This window comes from Sceloporus occidentalis, unplaced genomic scaffold, assembly GCF_023333645.1.
Source record: "Sceloporus occidentalis isolate IW3139 unplaced genomic scaffold, rSceOcc1.0.p SCAF_2, whole genome shotgun sequence".
Lineage (NCBI taxonomy): Eukaryota > Metazoa > Chordata > Lepidosauria > Squamata > Phrynosomatidae > Sceloporus > Sceloporus occidentalis.
Genome location: NW_028316982.1, coordinates 12,801,466 through 12,813,160, shown reverse-complemented (window position 1 = coordinate 12,813,160; position 11,695 = coordinate 12,801,466). Strand labels below are relative to the sequence as shown.

At 41.4% G+C, this 11,695-nt stretch overlaps 1 protein-coding gene across 3 annotated transcripts in view; it reads left to right on the top strand.

The window, feature by feature from the left end:
- The first annotated feature begins 6,154 nt into the window (after positions 1 to 6,154).
- Positions 6,155 to 11,695, top strand: part of LOC149317979 (RNA-binding protein FXR1) — a 47,264-nt gene continuing 41,723 nt past the window's right edge. The window contains exon 1 of one of the 3 annotated variants that reach the window (XM_089508769.1): positions 6,155 to 6,261. In XM_089508769.1, the coding sequence (XP_089364895.1) occupies positions 6,211 to 6,261 (51 nt within the window). In that variant the 5' untranslated portion in view covers positions 6,155 to 6,210. Of the gene's footprint in view, positions 6,262 to 6,347; positions 6,368 to 11,695 lie in introns of those variants that run through there. The other 2 variants (XM_089508770.1, XM_089508771.1) reach the window with 2 other exon arrangements.

Below are 11,695 nucleotides of genomic sequence, written 5' to 3'. Positions count from 1 at the left end.
GCTTTGATATTATTTTTATGTTTCAGTATTTTTAGCTTACATATATCTATTGTCAGTTTCATAGCATTTTTAATAGTTTATTGAAAGTTGCCCTAATAGTGTGTGTGAAGGACTGGAAATAATGGTTATAAACATTTTCTCTTCTAAGACACATGCTTTTAAATCTTTGCTCAGTTACTTTTCCAAAAGGGATCAAAGGCAATATACTCTTGAACATAAGCAGAATGCTTCATTTTTCCAAATATCTTTCATGTGTCCTATGGAATGCCAGTGTGGTTTGAGCATTGGAGTACAACTCTGGAGACCAGAGTTCAAATCCTGGCTCGGCCATGTAAACCCACTGGGTGACCTTAGACAAGTCATAGGCCTGTTACAGACTGCCAAAATAAAGCTGCTTCAGGTCTCTTTGGAGGTATGCCGTTTAAATGATGCATGCATCCTAAGAATCCGGAAGCTGCACCAAAGCTGCACTCCAGTGCTTAGGAATGGAGTGTGGCTTTGGTAAGACCTCCGGACTCTTAGGACCCATGCATCATTTAAACAGCATACCTCCAAAGAGACCCGAAGCAGCTTTATTTTGGCAGTCTGTAACAGGTCATAGTCTCTCAGCCTCAGAGGGAGGCAATGGCAAACCACCTCTGAAGAAATGTGTTAAGAAAGGACTGTGATAGGTTTGCCCTATGGTCATCATAACTTAACTTAATGATTTATTGTATTGTAGGTGGCATTTTTATTATGCTCTCTAGCAGTAACATTTTCTCCCTTTACTTTTTTAACATTCAGCTAACTCAGCATGACTCATAACTCAGCTGAATTGTTCCATGTCGGAAATGACTTGAAGGCACACAACAATAACGACAACAACAATGGAATGTTGTGAATCTTCACACCGACTTACATGTGGTGACAGTGTTGCCAAAGATGCTGTGCTCTGGGAACCACCTTGAGGGGAGATGGAAAGCAACTACTTCACTGAGATCAGTATGTAGAGAGATCTTGTAGCATCTTTGAGACTAACTGAAAGAAGGAAGGAATTCAGTTGTGGGAATATGATTTACAGTTGGCCCTCCACATTTGCAGCTTTGACTTTTGCAGATTTGATTATTTGGAGTTTTGATTAATATGTTTTCTTGAGAAATCTCCATGTGCTCCAGCACAACTCTGCCAGAAGTTGACCATAGAGTTGTGTTGGAGAATCTAAAAGTTCCTAGAGAAAATACTTCTCTAGGCATTTGTAGGTCCTCCATCATGATTTTAGGATCAACTTCTGACAGATGGTGGCCATAGACTTGCACTGGGGGGCCTAGAGAGAAGTGCTCTCTCAGGTAAAAATAATAGCGTTTGTGATTTTTCCAGATTCATGAAGGTCCCTCACCCCAACCCTAGCGAATGTGGAGGTTTACAACATAAAAATAACATACAGCATAAAAACAATATATTTCCCTCCTCCCTTAAAAAGTTATTAAACAACATATCTAATTTAAAACCACAATAACTAGTTAAAATAACAATAAATTAAACAAAATAATACCAACCAACAAACCACTGCAACTTCAGTTCTAAAGAAAAGAAAAGGGGGCTTTGGAGACATTACTGCGGAGGGGGGAGATCCTGAGATCCTGAGGCAGGGATATTTCAGTCTGGGAAGGCCTGCCTGAAGAGATCCGTCTTGACAGCCTTTTTAAAGCTGTCCAAAGATGTTAATTGACGGATCTCATCCGGCAGGTCGTTCCAGAGCCTGGGGGCGACAACAGAGAAAGCCCTCCGGGAGGTCGCCACAAGCCTTGATTTTTGAGGCTGCAACAAGTTCCTCCCAAGGTTTTGATTATCCTGGGTTAAGAGTGAGTTTGTTTTTGGCAGCCCCCCCCAGGTACTTGGAGGACCGCCTCTCCCCATACAATCCGCCCCGCGCCCTCAGGTCAGCCGGGAAGCAACTATTGAGAGTTCCAGACACAAAATATACTGTAACAGCTCAGAGGGCCTATTCCATCTCAGCCCCACAGCTCTGGAACTCTCTACCCAGTGAGCTCCGCTCAGCCACCCCCCGTGACCAATTTAGGAAGGGGTTAAAAACCTTCCTTTTCAAACAAGCCTTCCCCCAGACAGTGTAATTACCTGTACTCCCCCTAACACACTGCACATGTAAGCTGAATCAGCTAGTTTGTACGTTTTTATCCTGTATTTTAACGTTGTGTATAATTGTTTTAAATTCTGCTTTTAACTGTTTTTTTTATTGATGCTGTTGTTGCTGCAATTGTATATTGCACTCTGCTTGTCACCCGCTTTGATCTATTGGAAAAGTGGGTTAGAAATAAATTATTATTATTATTATTATTATTATTACTCGAGTGCATTCAGGATGCATATGAACAAAGAGATTCAACCCAGATTTACCCTGGATTATTTTCACTGTCTGAGGCCCCATTCTCACTAGCCCATTTGCTCTGGATAGAACTGGACAGATCCAGTTGCCCCTATACCGAAGCTGCCCAGAAAGAAGTTCGTACTACCCTTTACCTTGATCAATGCAATTTGCCCCTCTGAAGTTCACATTTGCAGTACTGCTTTGAAATGGAGCCTCCTTTGTTGTCAGTCAAATTCACTTCCACCACTTCCACTTTCGTCAAAGATGATGTATCCTACAGTCATTGGCCAACCAAATGGGTGCTTCCCCCCTCCTTTTTTTAAAAAAAAAACTGGTGGCAGTATGTGCATATTCTGTCAACTTGTCAAATTTAAAAACCTCCAGGTGTATGTGTGTGTGTTGTGTGTTGTGTGTATTTGGGTCATTACAGATTATGGCAACCCTAAAATGACCCCATCCTGGGGTTTTCTTGGCAAGATTGTTTCTGAGGAGATTTGCCATTGCCTTTCCCCTGAGGCTGAGAAAGTGTGACTCCCCCAAAGTCATGGGTTTCCACAGCCTTCCCTCTGAATGCCAGCCTCTAGATTTCCCTTCTCTTCCAGCCCAGCATTTCCTCCTCTTTGGAACCTCTTCCTTTCCTTTCCCTTCCCTTCCCTTCAAGCCAATGCCACTTCCAAAGCCCTTGCCTCCCCCCCATGCCATCCTCTTCCCTTCCCTTCCAGCCCAAAGCATGCGCATGATCTGTCACAATAATAATAATAATAATAATAACAACTCACCTCAGAATGCCATCTCTGCATCCTCTTTCTTTGCTTTCCCTCGGATTGCCACCCCACAATGCCACACATACACATATGTTGCAAAAGTATTCACACATTGTATCAATTTGCCAAATTTAAAAGGAATTAAAAGGAAACACAAGCATTTGCAAATTCTGTCACATACACACGGAGCCTTGGGGGGGGGCAAGGGGGCAATTGTCTATAGAAGCCTCAGAAACATGCATTTATATTAACATTTGTTAAAAAATCAGCAATTTTTTGCGTGTCCTTTTTTTAGAAACGTGTCCTCCATTTGAAAATTTTGTCCTACATTTGTCCCGGTTTATTTATTTATTTAATTTTAAAATTTATTTATTTATTTATTTATTTATTGGCTTCGCCCCCCCCCCCCCCCCCAGTTGTCTGAGGGACAGCAACCCGGCCCCCAGGTCAAAAAGGTTGCCTACCCCTGCTCTAAAGTCACCAGCACCCGTCTGATCTTGGAATCTAAGCAGTTAGTAATTGCTGAGAGACCACCAACAAATACCTGATGGTGTGGGCTATATTTTAGAAGAAGGAACTTGCCTAAGAAAACCCTGAAATTAATAGGGTTGCCATAAATTGACAAGTACAGATACTCTTTTCCTCCTCTTTCCCTAGTTCAGTTGAGTGCAAACTACTTTTGCACTTTGAGCTCAGTTTGCAGCAAGTGAAATAAGCCAAGGAGGAAGGAGGGTGGAGAGGGAAATAAGGGCACTTTAAAAGCTGCTGCAGAAGTGGGGTGGCAGAGGATTAATTGGGGCTGTCCATGGCAACTTGGGACAGCTGGAGGGTTTGCTGACTACTGTTCACACCTGCAGCTTCTCAGGGAAATCCTGTGCAAAAATGGGATTTAAAAGCTAGACATAACCCACAGAAGTGGGTTGATTTTCATACACCTTGTTGTCAAACTAATATTAACCCAAATGGAAGATAAACAAAAGCTGCTCCTTTTTACTTTTTGGATTTTCCCAAAGTAAAAAGGAGTGGCTTTTGTCTACTTTCCCTCCACTTTCTGTTTGGGTTAATAACAATGTTGTGTGAAAATCAATCCACTTTTGTGGTTTTTTTCCAATTTAACACCCCCCCCCCCAATTTTTGGACAGGATTTCCCCCATGTGATAAACCTCCCCCATGCGATAAACTTGTCTCTAGGATCAGGCATAATGATAGATGAGCTTTACTTTGGATTTGTTTTCAACACAAGAATAAGGGATTGGAGTTGTGTTTCCCTTGAGAACGCCAAACCATTTGTGGCAAAGCTTCTTTCTCTTTCTTTGGATATAGTCTCCCAGGTCTTCTGGAGGCATGCTCACAGAATTCCATAGCACTGAGCCATCACACTTAAAGTGGTGTCAAACTGCATTAACTGTGCAGTGTAGATGCAGCTTGGGTGATTGTTCATGTGTTCAAAGGAAGAGAGTATCAGTGTGGTTTGTTTGTTGTGCGCCTTCAGGTTGTTTCCGACTTATGGCAACCATAAATTGAACCTATCATGGGGGTTTCTTGGCAAGTTTCTTTAGAGGGAGGGGGTTTGCTTTGAGCGTTGGACTAGGAGATTCGAATCCATGCTTGGGCATGAAAGCTCACTGGGTGACCTTGGGCAAGTCACGCTCTCTCGGCCTCAGGGGAAGGCAATGGCAAACCTCCTCTAAGAAACCTGCCAAGAAAACCCCATGATAGGTTTCACTTTAGGGTCACCATTAAATCAGAGAGGATTTGGGCTGCATCAACACTGCAGAAATAATCCTGTTTGGATTATTTACTTTAACTGACACTGCTCAATGCTATGGAACTCTGGGAATGGTAGTTTATTGTGGCACCAGAGCTCTCTGTCACAGAAGGCTAAATGTCTCACAAAACTACAAACTGCTCTCGCTCAATGCTAGGGAATCCTGGGAATTGTAGTTTATTGGGACACCAGAGCTCTCTGTCAGAGGTCCAAAACACACTGCATAAATACCCCAGAGCTCTGGTGCTACAATAAACTACAGTTCCCAGAATTCCCTAGCACTGAGTCAGGGCAGTTAAAGCAGACTCAGACTGGATTATTTCTGCAGTGTGTTTTGGACCAGAGATGGCTAAAAAAGGTCTCATAAAGGACTACAGTTCCCAGAATTCCATAGCACTGACTCAGGACATTCAAAACAGTCTCAAACTGGATTATTTCTGCAGTATGTTTTGCATCAGAGTAGGCTAAAAACATCTCACAAAACCTACAGTTTAAACGGTCTCAAACTGGGTTATTTCTGCAGTGTATTTTGGACCAGAGAAGGCTAAAATACATCTCACAACAAAAGACTACAATTCCCAGAATCCCCTAGCGTTGAGCCAGGGCAGTTAAAAAGCAACCTCAAAACTGGATTATTTCTGCAGTGTGTTTTGGGCCTTCGAAAGGGTTTAATAATAATAATAATAATATTTTATTATATAATGAAATACTATGCATTTTTTTCTGTAACCCGCCTCGTTCCGTAGGGAGAGGCGGAATATAAATAACAATAACAATAATTTATTTTTAAAAAGAGGGGGAGAATTCGTGTGAGGAGGGGATATTGCCGCCTAATCAGAAAGGCTACAAAGCTGAACCCTGTCCCTGAAGCCCCACAGAGACAACAAAAAAGAGTCCGTGGCACAGCGCCCTCTGAGGCGGCACTGACTGAGGGGAAAAAGAAGAAGAGGGGGAAAAAAGTGCGCCTGAGGAGCTGCGCTTATGATGAAGCGGAACGAGGCCGCAGAGAAGGAAGGCGGGCAGGAAGGAGAGATCCCTCCGCCTCTGTGAGTCGCCGCCGCAGGCGGCGGGATTCGACACAAGAAGACGGCGGTGGCGGCGAAGGGACCCGCCCCCTTTCCCCCGCCTTTTCCTTGGCTCCTCCTCCTCCTCCTCCTCCTCCTTTCTGTGCCTAATCGGTTGCTGCGAGCGAGAGCGAGCGAGGAGGGGAAGCCCCAGCCCCTCCCTCCTCCTCCTCCTCCCCCTCCCTCCTCCTTCCTCTCAGGTGGAGATAGTTTCTAGAAGCCCTTCCCGGTGTCCTTTGCGGCCCCAACATGGAGGAGCTGACGGTGGAAGTGCGCGGCTCTAACGGGGCCTTCTATAAGGTAAGGCTCCGCCGCCGCCGCCGCCCGGGAGCGGAGGCCGTTGAGGCCCCGGCTCGAGGGAGAGGCAGGGGCCAGGGAAGGGGGCCCAGCGGGGCAAGGCTCAGAGGTAGGCGGAGGGAGGGGGTAAGCTTATGAGGGGTCGAAGGGCCCCGTCGAGGAATATGAGAGTGTAATACTATGTTATGTTATGCATTAGAGAGAGAGAGAGAGAGAGAGAGAGAGAGAGGGAAGAGCCCAGCTCAGGAATATAATGTCGTTCGATCATCTGTTACCTATGGCTGTGTGGATGTATGAAAGAGCTTAGGGGGATAATATTGTGTTTCATGTGTGTTTGTGTATTTCAAAGAGCCCAGTTCAGGCATATAATGTTATCATGTTATGTATTATATATATATATGTGTGTGTTTTAAAGAACATAGGAACATAATATTGTATTATGTGAGTGCTAGTGTATGTATATGTATCTCAAAAGAGCCCAGTTCAGGAATGTAACATATATGTATGTATTATATGTGTGTGTCAAGAGCCCAATTCATGTATATATTACTATATTGTGTAATGTATACACACACACACATGCTCATTTCATGAATATATTATTATTGTTATTATATATGGGTGTGTGGATGTATTAAAGAGCTTAGGGACATAATATTGTATTGTTTGTGTGTGTATATTTATCTCAAAGAGCCCAGTTCAGGCATATAATATTATGTATTATAGAGAGGTGTGTGTGTGTGTGTGTGTGTGTACTAAAGACCCTAGGAATATAATATTGTATTGTGTGTGTATGTATTTCAAAGAGCCCAGTTCAGGAATATAACATTATATTATATATGTATGTGTGTGTAGAGCCCAGCTCATCAATATAATATTATATTGTGTATTGTGTGTGTGTGTGTAGAACCCAATTCAGGAATATATTATTATATTGTGTATTATACATGTATATATATGAGCCAATTTCGTGAATATATTACATTGTGTGTTATATTTATATGTAAGTCCATTTCATGAATATTATATTGTGTATTTTCTGTGTGTGTGTGTGTGTGTAGAGCCCATTTCATGAATCTACAGTGGGCCCTTGTTATCGGCTGGGGTTTGGCTCCAAGATCCCCCCTGGATAGCAAAATCCGTGGATGCTCAAGTCCCATTAAATATAATGGCAGAGCAAAATGGTCTCCCTTAGAATAAAAAATGGAAAACCAAGGTTTGATATTTGAAATTTATACCTTTTTTGAACATTTTCAAACTCTGGATGAATCCGTGTATAAGAAATACCTGTATAAGAAGGCCGGCTGTACATTCGTCCCTCCACATTTGCTGGGTTAGGGGCACAGGACACCTGTGAATATGAAAAAACCACAAACAACACCTCTCTAGGAAGCTCTAGGTCAGTGAGGGTGAATCTTTTAGAGGCCAAGTGCCCAAACTGCAACCCAAAACCCACTTACTTATTGCAAAGTACAGTGTCCCTCTGGCTTTCTATTAACGAACTCTGGCAAATTCTGTGCTGGGGTGATGGCACATGTGCCCACAGAGAGGGCTCTGAGTGCCACCTCTGGCATGCGTGCCATAGGTTCGCCATCACTGCTCTAGGTCCTCCAATACAACTCTGTGGTCAACATCTACCAGACATTGTTCTTAGAATTGCTCTGGAGGAGCCATAAAGGCCTGTGGAGCGTTGTCTCTGCGGTCTCTTCCAACTCTATGATTCTATGAATCTCTAAGCTCTTCAGTGTGACTTTTGGTTAAAGTTGACTATAGAGTTGCACTGGAAGACCTAGACATTCCTAGAGATAACATATTAATAAAATCCATGAATAATCAAAGCCGCAAATGTGGAGGGATGAGGTTAATATTATTATTTTGTGTATTTTGTGTGTGTGTAGAGTATATTTCCTCTCCCAGGTACCCCCAAACTATTAGAGAGAGAGAGAGAGAATATATATAAATATTATATGTTTTATAAAATTTTATATTATATAAAATATCTTTATATAATATGTAATATACTATATTAGATTATGGGTACTTGGGAGAGGTATCGTATTCCTTAACTGGGCGCACACATACATATATTGCTGTGAGCCTTCAAGTTATTTCCAACTTACGGTGGCCCTAAGGCGAGGCTTTCTTGGGAAGTTTGTTCAGATTGGTTTTGCCATTGCCATCCTCTGAGGCTGAGAGAGTGTGACTTGCCCAAGGTCACCCAGTGGGTTTGTATGGCTGAACTGGGATATGAACCCAGGTCTCCAGAGTCATATTCTAACCACAATATATAATACATAATAAATAATATAATAATATTAAGCAAGGCAAAGGCTTCTCTACCCAAAAAGGTGCCTTAGAAGCTATAAACAAGCAAAGGGCTTTACCTCATTTGGGTGGGGCCATGTCCTTTGTATTTTGGGGGAACACTTTAGAAAGTCTTTGGGGAAACTTTTCAGGGTTTTAATTTTTAAAGCTATAGGTGCTTTCCTAGAACCCTGGAGTGGGGTTTTCCTGGATTTCCTATTATTTTAATCTGGGTTCTTTTTAGCCCTAAAGGGATCACACAGGGACAGGTTCTTTCTTAAGTTACACCTAAGGTTACGTTTAGGGGGAATTCTCCATGCTATTAGTCACAACAGGTTTTTAAAAATCCCTTTACACTAATGTTTCATTGAGGTCAGGATACGTGGAACCTCACGTGGAACAATTAAAAAATGACTTATTGAGGAGTGGAGAGGCTTTTGAGGAGATTTGTACAGTTCAGAATGAGGAGGAATGCAATGCAAGCCCTTCTGTAGGTGTTTGTAAAGTTCTGATAATTCATAATAATTACTATAATAATAATAACAGAGTACTTTGGTTAATGTTGGTTACAAAATTAGGAATGTGTGGTAACTTTAATACTTCTAGGGGCTTGGAGTTTATTTATGTCACCAGAAAGCTTCCTTCACTGCCACCCTCCCTGGAATGCCAGGATGTTACAGGATCAATACAGGATACTCTCAGCTGTTGCCTGTCAGTCTTGCTTCCTAAGCCAAGCCTTGGATGCTTGAAAATCCTAGATCTTTTTATGGTGCGAGGCCTCTGTGTTCCTTTACAGGAGAGCTGATAGCAGTCAGCATTGTGAATGTTAGTTTTATCTTTGCTGTGTAAGTTTATTATATTTAGAGATGCATGCAGGATAATTACAGCAGTACTTTTGCTTCTTGTTTGGATGATGCTATTAAATATCAATAATGTCACTGGGAAGGGAATTCATATTATTCATGTTATTAGCTGTTTACCAGCTAATACCAAGAAATTCTCATTTGCAAATTGGTAAAATCAACTTGATAAAACTTTATTGTTATATTTGTATTTCAGTTTTCACTTCATACACAGATCAGAATGACTTCTGCTCTGCAGCTGTGTGGTTAAGAAGCACTATCTTCTGAATATATATTTCCAATAATAATAATAATAATAATAATAATAGCTTTATTTTTACCCCGCCTCTCTGTCAGAAAGACAGAGTTTCTAAAATGTTTTTTTTTCCTAGAAAAAGAGCTCTTAAACTTCTAAAAGCACTATATTAAAATACAGAGGAATTCTCTATCCTAAAATGTTGGTTTTTTTGGGGGGGAGGATGGGACTAGGGAAGATCCTTACTACTTGTTAGTAGTGTCAGGAATTTCTAAAAAAATTTTTGTCCTTGAACATATACTAACAGTATACTTTAGTTTTTGACTTTTTGAATGATTCATGCCTATTGGCTTTTCTAATGATTCATGCCTTCTCATGATGTGGCCAAAGTATGAAAGCCTCAATCATCTTGGCTTCCAGGGAGAGTTCCAGCTTGTTCAAGGATGCATTGCTTCTTTGGCTGTCCATGGTATTCTCAGCCCTCTTCTAGCACCACATCTCAGATGAGTTGATTATCTTTCTATCTGGTTGCTATCTGCTTTCTTCACTGTCCAGCTCTCACAGCCTTACATGGTGATGGGGAATACAATGGATTGGACAATTGTAACTTTAGTGCTCAGTTGTATATCGTTACTCTTTAGTATCTTGTCTAGTTCTTCCATTGCCACCCTTCCCATTCCTGAAGTCTTCTAATTTCTTGACTGTAGTCTCACTTCTAATCAATGTTTGATCCAGTTTTACAGGCAATTGTAACTATTTTGATTTCCTCATTGTTTAGGTAGAATTTATGTAGATTCTTCATGGTAATTCTTTGTCTATTCTTTATGTTCCATAGTAGGCCTGCCTTTGCACTTTCTTCCTTGTCTTTCCTTAGTAATTGTAGAATTAGTAATTAGTAGAAATATACCATTGGATCACAGTCACAGTAATTAAATATAGCATGTATGAAATCTGGAGTTATGTTTTCTGTTGTGTGGGAAAAGTTAGAAAGTCAGTAGTTGAAAGTTTAAGGACAGCTTTGACTTTGTATATCTGTTTGTTCAGAAGAAGATGGGGGCATTCCAGCTTGTTTCCAGCTTGTGCTGAGTCTTTTCTCACTGCTTAGTTGGGTTGTCTTGAGAATTTTGTTCAACATTGGTACATGATGAGGAGGAAAAATACCAGCTGTTTGAGGGAATATATTTGGCCTTGAAACTGCTGCATTTCGCTACTGTATATACTCATATATAAGTCTAGAAATTTAGGTCAAAGAATTGACCCCCAAAAAACTGAATTGACTTATTCATGGGCCAATGTAAATACTGTATCTTAACTCTTATTTAAAAGAAGGAATAATCCCCTGGTGAAAGGTGAGAGTATAATCTGTCTTGGAAGCACCAGCCCCTTCTATTCTCATCCGTCCAGCCTTAAGAGTGAGCACAAAGAGTTATGGCTTCTGGAGTTTTGTAAGTTCTTTGACATTGTTTTACTTTGCTTCATCCTTTAGATCCTTTGTTATATGCTCCTAAGTTTTACCCTCGACTTACCCATGGGTCATATTGAAATCCATAATTTTGGTCCCAAAGCCTGCCCTTGACTTATACATGAGGTCGATTTATAGTTCAGTATATACAGTAGTACAACTACCATACATGTAGAAGCTTCATTGTTGTCCTGTGCTTTCAAGTTTCTGACTAAACAGTGATCCTATCACAGGATTTTCTTGGGAAGATTTATTCAGAGGGTGTTTACCTTTGCCTTCCTCAGAGGCTGAGAGAATGTGGCTTGCCAGGGTCACCCAGTGGGTTTCCATGGCTGAGCAGGGATTTAAAACCTCAACTGCAGAGTGTAGCCCAATGCTCAAACCATTGCACCACACTGGGTCTCTATGTAGAAACTTTCTTCTCTTCATTTTAGTCATATATACAGCTGGGGGAGACCTATTGTGTCATTTAAACAGCATACCTCCAAAGTGACCTCAAGCAGCTTTATTTTGGCCTGTCTGTTTGGGCTCATAGTTTTCCACACCACCCTGATGGCCTATCATAATGATGGA